Raw genomic sequence first — 18,826 nt, 5'->3', positions numbered from 1 at the left:
AGTCTCAATTTACACAACAGATGTTATTACTGAAGGTGCAAGCAAACTCTTAATGCGCTTTATGCTTTGGTAGCATTTCATGTGCGCTGTTAAAACTCATCTGGAGGATTTGTTTTGGTATCTGAATTCAATTAACACATGCACAGATTTGACTACTAATGGTGACAATTAAGGCTGAGGGATAAATAAATCTCAACATTTTTCAGCCATTTTACAATCAATGCATATCTCTATACAGTAAATAGGGCTGTCAAACGATTAATCGCGATTAATCGCATCCAAAATAAAAGTTTCTGTTTACATAATATATATGCGTGTACTGTGTAATTATTTTGTATACACTATATATATATATATATACACACACACATGCATTTATATTTAAGAAAAAATATGAATTATATATAAAATATTTATATATGAGCATGTGTGTGTATTTATATATATATATATATATATATAAAATAACATTGTATCATATACACAGTGCACCATCCCAAATATATTATATAAACAGAAACTTTTATTTTGGATCCGATTAATCGTTTGACAGCCCTAACAGTAAATATCTAGTTAAAAAATATCAAGGCAAAGGATACACACAAATATATGGCCACATTATAATACAGAATTCACTTGTTTTGTTTGATGTGCATGTGTGTGTGTGTGTATATATATACTATATATACACTATATATATATATATATATATATATATATATATATATATAAAAAAATAACACGCACACATATATATATATATATATATATATATATATATATATATATACACATACATACATATACTGTATATATACACATACACAAAGTAGATATTATATATTTTTTTCTCTTGTTTATTTCATTAACATCAAAATCAACCAACATATTACACCCATGCTAATGTGCAATATGTAGATAAATATTAATTAAATATTGCTGTATGCATATATGCGTGTATGTATATATATATAAAACCATTAAAAGTGTTGATTAACATTTTACATCCTCACAAAATCATATTGATAATCAGAAATATATTTTATGCATCACCCTGATCTTGTGATAGATCACAGGGTCCGGTCACAATGACAAATAAAGCTAATGTGCCATTTACCTCACTTATTGTTCACGTAATTACCGGAAAACAGTGCTAAGAAAATCCCATTTCTCCCCTTTCATTACATTCATCCGTTTCAGTTCCACTGTCTGAGCTTTTTATCTTCTGTAAACCACTTACCGCCCTCTTTCCTCTCTCGCTTTCATTTTTCCTCCTAAGTGAGATGATATCCCCCCTCCCCTACATGTATTTCTCCCTCTCCTGCCTCACTGTATTTGTGCGAGAGCGAGTTACCAGGACATGCCTTTTCATTACTGTCACAAAGAGAAAAAGAGAGAGAAATAAATTGATATAGGAGCCATTCTCGCTTCCCTCAGGCTTGCTTACAGCGGCTTGACAGACCCGGGACAAGCGAGCCACCACTTTCTCTCTCCATTTCACACAGAAAAACCATGTCAGGACTTTCAGCCAGACCAAATCCTCCTCACAACCGATCCAGTTGCACTTCGGTTTGGGCCGAAGCCCTTCCAAAAGAAGTGTGGGAGAACGGTTTATACGGGAAGTCTATTATACATTTAAAGACTGCACGCACAATCCTTCATGATTCCTTTAACCCCAAAAGCAACTCAAGAGCACACAAGCCAACGAACCCTTAAATGGACAAAATGCCACAGTTAGACCAGCGTTCACATCCTCTACTGGTGTGACTGGGGTGATCTACAGTCGGCGGCGTGCTGTTGAATGCATCTGTGTGGTTGATTAGTGTGGTAATGAGTGCAGAGAGGCTTGAGGGACGTGCCGGGCGGCCGTGTGGCTTAAGTGATTGTGGTAATTGAGTGGATAGTGACAGCTTTGCAATGGCCTAATTAAGACTCACTGGACTGAGGCCAAGATTTTACTGTCCTCGTCACACTTTTAACAACCGAACCGAGATGGAAAAACAGAGCTGAAATGCAAATAAAACGAAGCCATCTGTTGTGAAGGTATGTCAACACACAAGCAAAGGAGTTTGGGACATGTTTTATGCGACATTGCAGTCACGTTTAGTGCAATCAATCAATGTATCGCGAACAGCTGGGAAAATTGTCCTTTTTTCCCTTAGAGACGCTTATGATAGATGCACATTTTGCTACTTTGCTTTTACATTTTACATTTATTAATTTAGCTGACGCTTTTATCCAAAGCGACTTACAATTGCTATTTATGTCAGAGGTCGCACGCCTCTGGAGCAACTAGGGGTTAAGTGTCTTGCTCAGGAACACGTTGGTGTCTCACAGTGGATTCGAACCCGGGTCTCACACACCAAAGGTATGTGTCTTATCCACTGCACCATCACTACCCCATATATATATATATATATATAGAGAGAGAGAGAGAGAGAGAGAGAGAGAGTATATATATACGGAAAACTTTATGCGTCTTGGCCGTTCATTTACATGACAACGGCGTTTTAATGGCCTGAAAACGCAAACTTTTGAACACGAGTTTCAAAGAGCAAGTTTTTGAAAACTATAGCTTTATCGTCTCCGCGTAAACTACAAAAATACGAAATTGTGAAAACTGTGACGTCATGGACATTATGCGTTCAGACTAGACACAGTGTTCCTTTATGGCTCGTTTCCACTGAGTGGTACGTTACGGTACGCAATAATTCGTGTTTCCACTGTCAAAAGTTGTAAACGGTACCAAAAAGCTGAAACGTACCACTTTTTGGGTACCCTTTCGTTGGGGTACCCATCACTGTGGTATGGTCCTAAAACCTAGAGTTGGACTTACTGCAGAATGGTGATTGGTTGACAGAGTATCGTCACTTGCGTGTGCTACAAGGGCATTAGAAGCGCCATTTTTTAATATACAGTTGTAATATAATACTATTGTTATTGTGTCACGAAATGTAGTTTTAAGAGTTTTTCAGGCGAGAATGTAGTTTTTTAAAGCTCAAATTTATTTACAGATTTATGATAATTAAACTGAGATCCATTCCAAGCGATCACAGGACGCTTGCGTCCCCCGGCTGGAACAGCCTTTCCTTGGCTAGTCGTTCTGATGTTTGCCGCTGACTCTGACGTCTCTGTAGTGGTTAAACATGAGATATAATTTGTCTTAATTCGTATAGACCTAACACGCTAATTCACCTAATTCGTCACCTAATTCGTCTTATATTCGATAGGCTAATTCACCTAATTCGTCACCTAATTCGTCTTACATTCGATATAACTCATATAGACCTAACAGTCCATCTTTGGTCTCATGAATCTATAATTCGCTCCCTGGCCAATAGTTTTGTTACAATAGTTTAAAACTATCTAGTCTGTTTATCAATGTTTGATCAATACATTTTAGCATGTTTTTACTCAACACTCGCCATAGTGTTTTCATCTGAACCTTACTTGATAGGTGACTGCATAATTGAGTTTACCAATTAAATCAGCTACTGTGCAGTATGGGGCGGATTTCCGCTTCACTGGGTTGAAACAATTGTGAATTTTTCCACTGAGCATTCTGGGAATGCCTTTCTTATGAGAATACAGGTGATGCTGCCTTTGAATATGGCCATAACATATTGGCAAAAAAAAAATGTAATGAAACGAATGCTTCACCTTTAGTAACTAAGCATCTTAATGGCTTAGGGTTTTGAAACGATCCAATCACGGGGGCAGTTTTTAAAATTGAATTTGGCTGTATATGTGCTAAAGATGCTTTAATGTGTCCTTCGGTCTCTCTGTCCCCCTCAGCTCATCTCGCTCTCAGTCGAGTTATCTTTTTCACTCCCTGTCTCCCCTGAGTGTGATAATCAGCACTGCTGAGGGGTAGATGGGGGGGGAGGTGGATCGAGATGCCCCTGAACCCCTGCGGTGGTTTATCAGCCCGAGTGTGTCAGCACTGCAGGAGGACAAACCTGTCAGAGCTGAAAGGGTGAGAGAGGGAGGGAGGTTGAAGAGAACGGAGGTGTCAGTGTGTGACTGATTGCGGCCCTCTACTCGCAAGGCTAGCCCCCTTCTCACATCACCCCCGTCTCTGCACACAAATCTCTTCACTCGCACGAACACACACACAAGTGCTTTCAGCATCACTATTCTGTGGTGGAGCAATGTCACAATTAGAAATTTCCAAAAGTACAAATACCGGACAATTAGTTGACTAGTTGAAGCTCTCCATTTCCAACATTGGTTGAATTTATTATCCAGTGATCTATAAACCTGGTCAGTCGGATGGATATTTGTAATACATATGCACACACAATGTAAAATATACACTTCATTAGTATAACTTATACTATTAAATGTAATATAATAAAGATAAAACTCAAAATAAACAGAATTTTAGGGCCCATTTTTCCCACACTACAGTATAAAATGTATGACGATTACCTTTGACTAGTTAGTGTTAAGGAAGCCCTAAGTACTTAGGGTCCAGACCCACATCATTCAGATTTATTAGGGGGAGCTCACAAGATATGCTTACTTATAGTTTATTGATTTCTTTCCTTTTTTATTTCTGTGCTACAAAAGCAGGCTGTCAGATCAGTCGCTTTCTCGCTCTCGGCTAAAAATACAGAGTGCTTTTGCGGCAGTAACCCACTGCAGTTTGGATGTGGGTTAGTGCTGTGCTCACGCATTGCACTGCTGACCACTGCTTCTGCTACACTGAAGCTCAGACATGCTGAGAACGGTCCTAATTAATGGAGAAAAGTGTGTATGCATTTTGGAGGTGTGTTTTTGGCGAGCAAGGCGGGGGCTGATTTATTCCAGTGTCACCTTGACCCCTGACGCTGAGATACAGCTCAATTAAACAGGATTGGCCCCACGGCACCGCTTTCATCCACTGCCCGTGAGTTCTGCAAAACACGCACACACACGGGGCCAGATTCACTAGATCCAACAACATCCATATGGAGCGCTTTTCGCTTACCTCTGCCACCAAAAAACAAAAAATGGTAATGGCCTCAACCAAAATAAAACAGAGAACTAAATGAAAAATCAATACAATAACATTAAGAATCGATTCCTACAGGCTGGATTGGTTCTTCTGTGGTTCCTAATTGCTGTTCTAGGCATCTGTTCCCAAAACACTTTGAATCATTATCCTGTGATCTATAAAACTGGCCTCAGATCGGTGGTAGGACATGAAACAGAATTAACATGAAACAGCCAGTGCAACCTGTTTGACTTTTATAATGCGAGGCGTTTCCAAGTGTAAAACAATATTCAACGATTTGATTGAATTGATTTTCCTTTGCGCCGCTTTCAGGCATAGGGAACACTGAAACATACTTTCCCACTGAATCCCTCACCTAAATCTCACAATTATGTTGGATTGGTTGCCACTGTGGAGATGGACAGAATTAATTCTTTATTAATTTACTTTCGAAAATTTCGTATTTCTTCATTTTCAACGTAATGAAGTACATTATATTTATTTATTTTCTATGGTTATTTTTTATTAGTTTATTATTCATTCATTCAAAAAAATAGATTTATACAATTGAGGATTAATAAATAGGTGCCAACAAATTTAACGATGAATTTGAATAATTTTCACATTTCCTTTAAACAAACTTTCCTTTAAACTTTTACTTAACTTTTTTTTTTAAATAAAATGTATTCATATGCACATTCTATTTAAAATAAAGACATATCTCACAATACGTTAATGTTTTAAATGAGAACTCATTACACATTGGTACCTAGTCAACCATTCTCTGAGATTTGTTTTCATGATAATCGAATGTAAAGAGTTGTATCTCTAAGAACTGTTTAGCATATACGCTAGTATATGGGGGCATATAATAAGTAAAGAGAAATTGCAAGTTAATACCACCAAGGCTCAAAATAGCCCCACACTAACACAGTAACAACAGAAGTTCGCTGAACTTCATACAGTTCAGCTCACTTGGCACGTCGTTCGTGATTTGACTAGTCCAGACTGTTTTCCAAAGATGGTGCCGCCTGTATACACGAAGTGAACTGTCTTTATAAAGTATCTTCTTATTAAATGGTCTGTACACTTACAAAATTCTCAATGCTTCGTTTTGCATGTATGGACCCTCATTATGTTACTGTGTAAGTGTGGGGCTATTTTGAGCCTTGTTAGTGGTAAAAACTAGCCATTTCTTTTTACTTATTATATGCCCCCATTACTAGCACTATACACTAAACAGTATTTAGAGATAAAACTCTTTACATTCGATTATCATGAAAACAAATCTTAGAGAACGGTTGACTATGTAACCAATGTTTTATTAGACCAAAGGTTAATTTTGCACCGAGTTCTCCTTTAATGAGGAATTTTGATGACAACCCCCCCCCACCACCCAAACGTCGTCGAGCAAGTAAAGGTACCTGCAAAAGCTTTAGAGATATGTTCCTTCTTCCACTCCCACGGTTGGTCGTATTCATCGGCGGGCCTGTCGTCGTCCTGCGGCAGCCTGCTCTCCCTGCCCTCCTCGGGCAGATCCGGCTGCCCTGGGACGCGCTCCTCGTACGGGGTGTCGTAGAGTTGGACCTCCCCTCTCCCCCAAACTCCTGCTCCACCACCGGCTCTCCTCTGCAGCTCTGCAACACCAAACACAAATTTATTACAACCTCTCTTCCACATTGATCTTACTCCATTCTGCAAATTTCCTCTTAAGAAAAGTCAGTTCTGACCCCTTAAAACAAAAACGAACTGCGTTTGGTCACTTCACTTGGTCAGAATCAGCTGCAAAGTGGACCAGACTTTGTGTAGATGGTCCAAAGACTATTGAGAGATCATCAGTTGGATTTGCGAGCAGGCATCTTCGAGACTGAGTTTCATTGTGACGTTCATTAAAATGGTGCGAGACAGGGCGTACTGTTAAATCAAGACACAACAATAAATCGATATGTTCCCTGGGCTCCACAGCTGGGCTCCCTCGCCTGGGCCACATTAATTATGGAAATGTCTGGTGAAGAGTGGCGGGGTATGAATCTGAAGGAGAGACAAATTGTGTTTGCACAGCTTGCTGGTTTCATAGGGGAGGGCTTAACAAAGAGAGAAAGATGTAGATGTGTGTGCGTTTGTAGATCGAGTCCAATTTCAAGGACTGGGGTCTTTCTCTCATTTCCATTATCATACCTCTCAAACGGCAAGAACCAAACAACAGGATGTCTGAATAACCTTCAAGGGCTTTTCAACAAAACATAACAGTCGGTTAAAAGCCTATATGAGATGAACTGCAGCTACAAAATGCTACAACTACTACGCTAATGTGAAGCTCTTCAGGATTTTTCTCCACTTTTAGCTAAAGTTAGCTTGCTGAACTGTTGTCTTAATTCAACAGAAGAACTTGAAGTAGGGAGCAACCAGTATTAAATTGCGGTCAATAACGATAAACTGATAACAACAAATTCTAAACTATTTGGTCCGAATAAATTAAATATAGAACACTAAAAACTAAAATCAAACATTTTAAATTGAATTCGGTGTTATTAAATCTTAAACCATAAAAAAAACATTTATCAATTAAAATAAAATGAAACAATTCTAATAAAATAAAATACATTTTAAAAGAAAACATATTTCAGTCGGCAAGGCAACATTTCTCATTTAAATTGAAAACAAATAAAAGACAAAAATTAATTATTTTAATTAATTATTAATTATATTAATTAACAATATAAAAACTACAATTATTATTATATGATACTAATATAAAAACTATTTTATACTAATGATACTAATATAACACTGTTCAGAATCACAAGATTATAATATACTGCATGAAAAAAATAGATATTCCCGATTTGCTAAAAATTACATTAAACATTGTTATTAATATTGTTTACATATTAACTAAGTTAGTATTAGATGTCAGCAAATGTAATCTAAATGTAGTATTTCTACTTTACTATAGTACTTAATATTTTCAATGGAATTTTATGTTCATATTTTCCTTGTTTATTTTAAGCTTTAGTCATTTTATTATGATTTTTTTTTGTTCAGTTTTAGTTATTTAAACTTAAACTTATTTTATTTCAGTTAGTTGGCAAGGCAAGTTTTTCATGTAATATTATTTTATTTTAGTTTTTTTTTTCAAAAGTTTAATTTAGTTTATGTTTAATAGTTTTAGTTATAGATAACAACTTACAGTGACCCTAATAATCCAATTACACTTGTCTAAAGGAGAATTGAAGAGCAAAGAAAATGAAATTGAGAGCAAGAAATTGAAATTGAGAACAAGTCTGAAGTCTGACATAATCAAAAATTCATATTCATGCATATCAAAAAAATATATTCCGATTTCAAGGTTATGACAAATGCGCACATCAACTCAATCACTTTAACGTTCATATAAACACTATGTACGGATTCATCAATCCGAATGAATTCCTTCAAGATACTGGCATGCACAATTAAATCTCCATTATAAATGAAAAAATCTCTAATATCAGCCTATAATCAATATGGTACCAATATACTGAGCATCCCATGTTCATAATGGCTGATTTTTGTCACGTCAAACCTGAAATCAAACACACCAGACATGGAACGGACTACCCGTTCCGTAAAAAAAGAAACACTGACATGGATGTGCGCTTTAGAGACAAAGAAAGAAGCAGGATTGAGAAGAAACCAGAGTTAAAAGAGAAAGACAAACTTTAACCTTCACACATCCTGCTTCTATTGGGCTCCTTAACCGTCTCCATAGCGACAGAGAGGCCCTGGGGGACCGACCCTGAGGTGGAGCGAGTGAGGGAGTTATGGGAGTGTGTGTTGATGTTAAGTGTTTGTGACGCGTGAGCTAGATTCCCCATACCTGAGAACTGATGGAGAATGAGAGAAGAGATTAACCTGTAGAGATGAATTGAAAATTAAATGAGGCTGCCTTGAAGGCAAGACCAATCTGAGGAGAAATTAAAGTGGATGCTGGGGTCTTGCGAAGAGAAAGTAAGCCAAATTTTCCCTGAAAACCAGGGATGCATTTTTGCATTTCACTGCATTGCTTTTCCATTGTTTAGTTTTTATTATGTAGTGAGGTAAAAACAAAGCCTATTAATTTGTGTATCTGACTCACAGTATTTCATTAATTATGTCTGTTGTGATGTTAAATAAAGCATTTAAAACATTTCAGCACAGTAAATGTACAGTACACATAGCCTACAGTCTCTGCACTTCAATAAGCCCAAAGAATGCAGGTTAATACGTTTACATGCCGGGACAAAAATCTAGCCGAGTCGATCGGTTTATGCCGTTTATGACTTCACTCCGATAAAGGTGTGAACATAGACACGCTCACTAATTCCTCAAAAGAGAAAGCACATGTGTTGATATAATGGTGGTCTATGGGGTCCACCTCAAAGAGCGTGCACAGAGAAGTCCAAATTAAACATGATTTAATGACTCGTAAATGTAAATACACATTGATGGCCTAAGACACGAAACGAGCGGTTTGTGTGAGAAAACAAACAGTATTTATATCATTTTTACTTCTTGTAATCACAGTCACGTCCAAGTACTCTGAGGGCGCGGGCGCTTCGGTGTCCGCGCAAGCGCGCCCTCAGTGTACTTGGACGTGGCTATGGTTACAAGAGGTAAAAATTATATAAATTTCCGATATAAACTTCCGAAATGTCTGAGTAAACAATGAGTGACGTACATGCGTGAGAGATCATTTGCGCAGACAGAAGCGCCCTCGCCCTCAGAGTACTTGGACGTGACTGTGATTACAAGAGGTAAAACGATATAAATACTGTTTACATTTCCATTTTTTTACAATACATTTCCTCACACAAACTGCTCGTTTTGTGTCTTAGGCCATCAATTTGTACTTAAATTTACGAGTCATTAAATCATGTTTAATTTGGACTTCTCTGTGCATGCTCTTTGAGGTGGACCCCATAGACCTCCATTATATGACTGACAGACAAGAACGGTTTGACCTAAAAATATAAAAATTGAAAATACTGTGGAAACAAACACACCTACATCTTGGATGCCCTTGAGGTAAGCTAAAACATAGCTCACCTCAAGAGTTTCTTGAGGTGAGCTATCACAAAATCCCAAAATAAAAGCAAGAAAATTAAAACAGTTATGGAACCAAACAAAATGTGAAAGTTTCTTCTAAATCCTAATATCAGGGAACCCATGTCGAATTAGCCTTCCTATCCAACAAATTGACATCATGACTAAATAACTCTACACAAGTTTGTTATAATCATCATTTCTCTGGGCTCTGCCACTACTACAATTGCATTGTGGGACTGCTTCAACTGCAAACAATATATAAAATGCTGCCTTAAGACTTGGCCGGGTATCTTAGAAATCAGTAAAATGTTAGTGGCTACATTTTGGAATGGTCTTCACATTGGAATGGAAACTTGTATCTCTCCAAACAGCACTTGCAGGGGGTAAACAACAATTTGGAAGGAATAAAACAATGAAACAGATTGCATTAACACAACTGTAATCTGTGAGACTCCAGGAGAGAATCAGCAGTGAGTCACCGTCTGAAGGCACTGAACGACTGACAGCGACTCGCTGAGAAAGGCACACTTATAACACTCATACTTCATTTGTCTCCATACGACTTAAAGGGCAAACCAGAGTCCGTTGGGGCGTGAGAACATAGACACCAAAATAGAAACGAGAAGAAGTTTGACTGACCGGTTATCACTTTCTGAGCCTCGTAGGGCTCCATGTAGCCGTTGTTCTCAGGAGTGATTGGGCCCTGGGCGGTTTCGGGACGCGGGTCCAAGCGAACATCGAATGGGTCGGAGTAGTCGGTATCGCCCATAACTGGAGCTGATGGAACCACCTGAAATGAGAACAGTCATGTGATGATCTTCACCCAGGAGAGGGAACACAAGTAATCCCTTTAATTCGGTGCAAAGAAATTGAAGATTATCTTAGTTTGCTGAGGGATGAATGTAGATATTTATTTTGAACATAATTCTGCAGCCGCACCTTAATTTACAGTCAAATAGATGGCACCTTACTTTTTCATTTTTTTACACTACTATTTGTAAGCACCAAAAAATTTCACTTGAAAATTTCAAAGAAGTTCCCCAAAGTTTTATGACGCAACTACACGAACAGTGCCACGCAAATCAGTTTTTGTCTTAACCGACTCCCTATATAAGCCATAGCTGTAAACATTTGGTTTTCAAAATCCGTGAGATTTGCGCGGGGAACATTCGGTGGGCAGGGTTTGATAACAATGGGTTGAAATTGTATATGTACAATTGTATGTGTATACAATATTACAATATGTTAATTGTACTCTTTTCCTTGTCGTTCGTCGTATAAGTTTTATTTTTCACAAAGCATTTTTTTTACTTTGCTTCACGCTAGGGCTGTCAATCTTCCTATATAATACTATTCGAATTCCATTCCTTATTTTATGTAATATCGAATAATAATATTCGAATATTAAATGCTCAAATCTATTATTAATATTTACAACATTACACATTCTTATGGATCGTCAATGCCACTACAGCTGTGGTTGTTACACGTTTGGCCCACTAGAGGGACATCTAACATTACTGCAATAAACATTTAGGGGCTGTTTACACCTGGCCACTTCATGCTTTTTCTCACATTGGATAGCTCTAATGATTCCATTTACACCTGGTCACATACATGTGTTTTACAAAACAGATATAAATCCGATCTTCAATTCCCGCGCTATATACAGATGTAATGAAGTGCACGTCACCGAAAGCAACAGATTTGAGCTGAATTTTATTGATAATCGGCTAATTTCAAAATCAATAAGGGAGAGCGGCAACAGAACTGGTAATATCATTTCATTCCTTTACTTTTAATAAAGATGGCATTGTTAAGCATCTGCGACTCACTTTCACTTTGATTTGCGATAGATTGCGGCGCGTTGGCTTGATGAATAGGGGCTCATTTCTGAGGTGATGTGATCGTCATATTGCATCGGAAGTTCCGCGAGTCTCCTGCATATTGATAGCGTCTCCCTGATGGCCGCAAATTAGTTAAAATCTCCCGGAATCCGCACATAACATACGTAGCATGCGGCGCGTGCATGGCAGAGAGGGAGTGAACGAGACCTTGCGAATGTGCCACGCGAAAGCTAGTCCCGCGCTCTCCTATTGTTAATAAGAAAGCGATAAGGGGCCGTTTACACCTGGTCACTTCGGAAGTATATAAAGCAATTTTCGAATAGTAACTTTAGCATTCGAATAGTATTGATTTTTTTAATATTCGAATTATATTCGAATTTCGGAATTCGTTCCAACAGCCCTACTTCACGCAGACATCCACTCTTGCATTGCGAGTTTGTGCATTTTAGGGGCGGAGCAATGAAGCGAGGGGTGTGTTTGTTTGGGTTATTTCAAATGTCAACAGTGTTTCTTAGAAATCGCTTACTGCACCTTTAAAGGTCCCTTTAAGGAGTCATATTGATATATAATCACAGATATTTAGGAGAAATTGTTCAGCTCTACAAAACAAGCACAGTAAACCTGTAACGTTTATTTGAACACCAAATTTCCACCAAAAAAGCAGCCCTGGTGTATCCACATAATTTCAAAACATGTACCTCAAAAAGTGCGAGACGCTGAAAACCAGCAGACTCGCAAAAATGTGCTACCTTCCCCCGTGAAGCAGAAGGAGGCAGAGGGGAAGTGTTGATGAGCATGTTAGGAGGTGCGTTTGTCTCCCAATCCAGGCTCGGGAGGAAGCCCTCAGTCAGTTGGCACTGGGTCAATTACAAAGATGGCCATATGGTCTCTCAAAACAGGACTTTAGCCAACGGCTCTATGCGCCACCATTCAGGCTGCAAACTATGGCGTGCAACAATCCCCCCCATTTCCCACCAGGCAAATCGCCCATTGTCTGGATGATCTTTAACAAGAAGAGGAGGACAGTAAATCTGAAATGTCCATTAGGAACGCTATAAAAACTTAATTAGGATTACGGTGGAAATTAATGAAGGTTAACAGGGAATAATGCGAAATGATGCTTGCAAGACAATGCACTTAGAGGGTCGCCATTAAATTGGGATTTAAATCGATGGCGCAGCATTGGCAGGGTCGTTCCTCAAGACCAACCAATCAGCACGCTCATCACTGGTACTGATTACAATCAATGAGACTCCACTGAAGGCTGCTGTGTGTCTGTGTGTGTGCATATACCTCAACTGTCTGTCAGTATTGGGTCTCTACTCAATGTCTGATCACAGGAAGAACCTTTCTGGCTCTCATGTGTATTCTCTATGGGAATGCCCCATCCCTACCAGCCTAACTAAACAATGTATTATTCAAGAGCTTCAGCTTTGGTGGATCAAAAGGTTGACACCTACGGTGCTCTGAGACACTTAATCTAATGCAGGGTTAACAGAGGGTTTACATGAAAGATTGTTTCACACCGCAAATCACTTGTTTGACAGTTTGTTTTATGTATTTCATGACCTGACGGCTTCAGGTGTCCTTAAACCCCTCAGATCTTCGACTACATAACGTTTCGAAACACAGTAAATTGTGTATATTGAGTTTAAGTATAAATAATATACAAGCATACACTGTAAAAATGTATTTTAAGTTTCAAAAAACACTATTTCAGTCTTTCAACTTCAAAATTTCACATTTAATTCGACATCACTTGCCCATTTGTTTGTAATTATTTGCGAAATTTACTAGCAAAAATTATGATTGTCTTCAAAGTTGCTTAAACACACCCTATATCCCATTGGATGGTCAAATAGATAGCCCCGCCTCCAGAGACACACCATTGGTTGAGCCAATGTTTTCGTGTTGGGCTACTACAAAAAAATTATTATAAATATTTTACATATTATTCATGGAAAAATGTATTTCAAAATAATTGAAAACAGGAAATTTACGTGTTCGGGCTTTTGTTCAATTCGTCCAATGCAGATAATCTCAAAACAGACAAACAAATAACCGATTACTAATATGTATATTTAAATGACTCACCGGATCTGTTGCTTCCTCTAAAGACACAGAGCTCAGGAGAATCTTGCTCCGTCCCAGGTCTTGCGAGTCCACCTTTATGAGGCGATGTTTCGGCGAAACGGCCTTGATATCCAGACTTGAGGATTTCAAAGGAGATCCGAAGCCCATGTGGGGAACTTCAGTTGACCCATTGTCATTTCTAGCCCTGTTCTCAAAGTCTTCATAAGGGTCTTCAAAGTCTAGGTTCTTCTGTGCACGATACGCCTTCAATATCTCACTCTCCGTGTAGTCCGGTTTCGGCGGTTGCGGGGGAACACGTTTGCTCCCAAAACTTAAATAGTCCTTTAACCACTTTGCCATTCTAATCTGTTTGTGAATGTCCAACAGTGAAGGACACAAAGAGTAAGTGTCCAATGATGACCTATAATCTGAGGTCAAGGAACTAGATTATGGAGAAAATTAGTGTATCCTGAAATTAAGATGAATACCTTTGGGAGAACACACTGAATTCATGTTTCAGTTCAAAGGCATGGCTGTGGTCCAAGGTCAATCCCTGGGAATACCGACCTGGAATTACAGGTGGTCCATGGACTGCAATGAGGTTCTTGAGGTTCTCAACACCTCTGGAACAGCAGAAATACACATTCAGGAATGAGATAAATGCATGCAAAAGAAAAGAAAATAATAATACATGTAACAAAATATCCATATAAAGTATTACATGATACATGTATAGTCTTCTGATCAATAATATGTCCTACTACTACAGACATGTCAGATAGATAGATAGATAGATAGATAGATAGATAGATAGATAGATAGATAGATAGATAGATAGATAGATAGATAGACTTTAGTATATAATAAAACTGTGTGGAAGAAGAGCAGCTGCAACAAGCTGTTAAAGAACAAAAGCAAACAAACTGGTTTCGCACGTGCTTGTGATGCGCACAATAAACCATCTCAGTTCAACCACCAGAAGAAATTATTTCACATAACCTCAACATTGACAATCACTTTAGAGTAAAAAAATAATAATAATTGAGCAACTCTCTATGATAAACAGCCGAGAACTCTTGTGAACTAAACGTGAACGCGCGTCTGCGACCAACAGTCGCACTTTTATTCAACGTTAAACATTTTGCAGCTGACATGGTGAACACTTTATCCAATATATCACTGTATATGATTTTAGATCAAATTAAACGCCACCGAAAAGACCAAGTTGTGATACTCACGTTTTTTATTGCAATGTTAAATTATCGTGCAACTCCGTTCCCGTGGTCCGAATGTTACAATGTTGTACGAGGACGACAACAACACACGCGGCAATAACGTGATGAAGAACGTGCTCGCTGCTGGAGAATATATGAGAAGAATACGAGAAGAACTGTAAAGCTCGTATGAACGCGTCTGGTTGTAGTGAGTGAGAGAGGGAGAGCAACTGAGCGAGAGAGCTGTGGCGTTTAAAGGGGAGGTCCTCACATCCAGAGGTGCTGTGTTTTCCCTTTGGCCGATTATTATTAGAAGCTCTGGTGGCATACATCTTACAGTAAGATCTGCTTTTTATAGGTGTATTGTTGTTGTTGTCACTGTTTAAGATTGGAGACTGTTAACGACAATCAATACATAAATAAACAAAACCCCACACTTTTTAGTCCAGCGAATATTTCTCTGAATGGATTTATTTTAAACAGACAGTTCAATTAAAAAACTCTTCACAATATTATAAAAGATGCAGCCTTTATGGAACACATTGTCACACTAAATGGGGTAAGTTGTCACAATATAACCCAACTTCAAATGGTCGGTTATAGGCTTATCGATAGATAGATAGATAGATAGATAGATAGATAGATAGATAGATAGATAGATAGATAGATAGATAGATAGATAGATAGATAGATAGATAGATAGATAGATAGATAGATAGATAGATAGATAGATAGATAGATAGACAGACAGATAGATAGATAGATAGATAGATAGATAGATAGATAGATAGATAGATAGATAGATAGATAGATAGATTAAAGGGACAAACACCTCCTCAAAGAAGCTTGAATTCACACATGTGAACCTCTATGACAGGATCTGACAGACTCACCAAATTGTTAATGATGTGAAGGTGTGTGTAAAGTGATTTGCACACCAGAATGCTCTGCCTCTCTCTCAGTTACACATTTGGAGACTGAGCATGGAGGTAGAAAGACATCAAACTGAGGCCCAAGGCTAATCATTTAAACACAACAAATAGCAAACACACATCTGTGGTGCTATAGCTTGATGTTGCATATATGTCTTAATGTCATTCAGATGTAGAAGCAGATGACATTGTCAGCATATATCTACTACTTTCCATGCCGTTCAAATGTGAACCTGGCTCACTATATAAGCCTCACAATATAAAGACGCTGTTTTTACGACAGCCATGATCTCACTCTCTCTTCCTCCCCACAAGGAGCGAGGGATGAGGTCATAGCAGACATCCACCACCCCCTCCATTACCAGCCAGTGTCGACACACATCTTCCCTCACTTTTCTAAATTGCCCCTTTCAAATGGGGACATGTTAGAGAGAGGAAGGGCCTCCTGGGACAAAGAAAACGCCAGAACAGAGAGGGAAATTGCCCTTTTTTTAAGAAAGACCGAAGGGAAAAGGAAAAAGGTTAATATATGGTTTGAATATTATACATGCATAGATTTGCATTTTTGCCTTAGGTATAACAGTAAATGTTCTTAAACTGATTGTAGGATTTTATGTTTAAAAAAAAAGCAAATAAATAAAAATACCTTTACATAAACAATATGCGCATGCATGCTTTCTAATGGAATATATGAAGTAATGTGAAAATAAAATGACATAATGAATCACAATATGTTTAATTCATTTAATAATTAAAACTATTGCTATTTTCCTCTTCCTTTGCTGTACTAGTTTTATTTATTATATTTATTTGTTTATCCCACGTTATATACATGATACAATATTTTTATACGCATTTATATTATAATATAAAATATATTGTACATATATTATCCACATACAAGTCGTATTGGATTGGATTGTAAAAATGTTTGAAGAGCCAATTTGAACACATTAATTTAGTATTTATCGCCCCCTAGTGGTGATTCATATGCATCGCCTCATCTGAATTTCCACGTGCTCCTTAGACGTTTGGAGAATTTTGTTTTGTTTTTTACAGTACTCAGATATAATTACAGTGTGTTATAGCTTTTAAAATAACTATATAAACAATGTTATAAATAAAACATAAGCCTCACCGGCTAAAGAAAATAATCATATTTGCTTCAAATTAGTATTCCTAGTGCAATATTTAAGGAACGTCCTGTGATACATGCATTCTAAGCACTGATGGACGATTGGCTTTTGGTATTTTAAAATATTTTATTTTATATAGCCAGCCTATATACTTATATTTTACATTTTCTTATGTTATTCTTATTAAATTCAGCGTCTTATTATTTTATAATTCAACACTGCTTTGCATCAAAACAGAGACGCGCACATAGGGACGCGCATCGGTGAATCGCACATGAAGTTTGAAACATGCGGTGCGAGGAACTGTCAATCAAGACTCTACTGCCCGCCTCTCGTCGCTGATTGGTCAGATTTCGTGCCCAGTCTGCTAAATCCAACAGGCGTGTATTCTGCAAATTACGTCAGGGCATCCCACAACAGGACAGATCCCATACTGCAGACCTTAGGAAAGCAAAAGAATAACACCAGACTCTGAATGTAAGTCATTGTGCATTTATATTTTATTACTCTATAAAGCTTCTCTGTTTATTTATATGCTTCATAGAGTTTAGTCTTCTTCAAACGTGTGGTTAGAGCAAAAGCGATCATTCAAAATATAAATAATGATACAAAATAAACTATGACGCAAAATCGCTGTCGATTCGATGTGAGACTTACTGAACTACATAATTTTTTTATTCACATTAGGCCTATATAATATTTTTTCACAAGCACCTGTGTGTAAAACAGCAGACTATTTTAATTTTCCTAATAAAAATGTGTTGTTTTGTTTATTACAGCTCATGAACTACTTTAGAACAAGATGAAAACCTTAAAAGCAAAGTTCAAGAAGACAGAGGTAAGAGCCTGTCACGTACTAAGTATGCTAGGTTTCTTATGTTTGACCATTAATCCAAGCCATTATGTAAGCAAAACTGTTTTATATACTGTTTGATATTAGTTAAGCTGTTAAATCTCTTGAGTATCTTTCTTTGGAGACTTGTTGCTTTGTATCAGTAATGTGTTTTACCATTAGAGGAGCAGGCCAGCCTGAAGACGGCACCTGTAACCAGAGACCTCGATAGTGTTCAATTATTGAAACACATTCATACACACTCACTCACAGACTGAGTATATACTGCGGTCGTCGTTTGTTTTGAGTGTTCATTTAGCATTGGAAGCTTTTATGGCTCTTCGTCTTCTTTAATATACATAAAATATTATGTTTTTGGATGTAATCCCACTGTGTGAAGATGAAATGTGCTTTCCCCCTGCTGAGGTGGTGTATCAGATTTGAAGTTGTGTTGGGATAAACAGATAGATGACCCTCTGTAGGGGAGAGAAAGTGAGCTGCTGGTTTTCTCTTTGTTTTTAATATTATCTTTCATTCGAGCCTCATGTCTGGGTCAGATGTCCACAGGGAAACTGTCTCTGCTGTTGCTGATGGGGTCATAAAGTCAATGATGGATGGATAATGTATGAGAGTGTGTTAAAGTTATATTTCTCTGGATGATTGGCTCTTGTTAAACACTTTTACTTATCAATAATAATTTTATTTGCATTGAGAGCTGATCTTGTGAAAAGTAAACCATGCAAATCT

The 18,826-nt window shown here is 37.8% G+C and overlaps 1 protein-coding gene across 2 annotated transcripts in view; it reads right to left on the bottom strand.

The window, feature by feature from the left end:
- shdb (Src homology 2 domain containing transforming protein D, b) overlaps positions 1-15,424 on the bottom strand; it is a 29,376-nt gene extending 13,952 nt beyond the window's left edge. The window contains exons 1-5 of one of the 2 annotated variants that reach the window (XM_039694903.2): positions 15,204-15,424; positions 14,454-14,588; positions 13,987-14,331; positions 10,685-10,835; positions 6,403-6,615 (exon numbers count right to left, since the gene is read on the bottom strand). In XM_039694903.2, coding sequence (XP_039550837.2) covers positions 6,403-6,615; positions 10,685-10,835; positions 13,987-14,325 — 703 coding nt within the window. In that variant the 5' untranslated portion in view covers positions 14,326-14,331; positions 14,454-14,588; positions 15,204-15,424. Of the gene's footprint in view, positions 1-6,402; positions 6,616-10,684; positions 10,836-13,986; positions 14,589-15,203 lie in introns of both variants that reach the window. The other variant, XM_039694904.2, reaches the window with a different exon arrangement.
- Positions 15,425-18,826: the final 3,402 nt, after the last annotated feature.

Source organism: Pimephales promelas, chromosome 2 (assembly GCF_988280905.1).
Source record: "Pimephales promelas chromosome 2, fPimPro1.hap1.1, whole genome shotgun sequence".
In the NCBI taxonomy this organism is placed as follows: Eukaryota; Metazoa; Chordata; class Actinopteri; order Cypriniformes; family Leuciscidae; genus Pimephales; species Pimephales promelas.
Note: the sequence above shows the minus strand (reverse complement) of the source record. Positions and strands in the feature narration are given on the sequence as shown.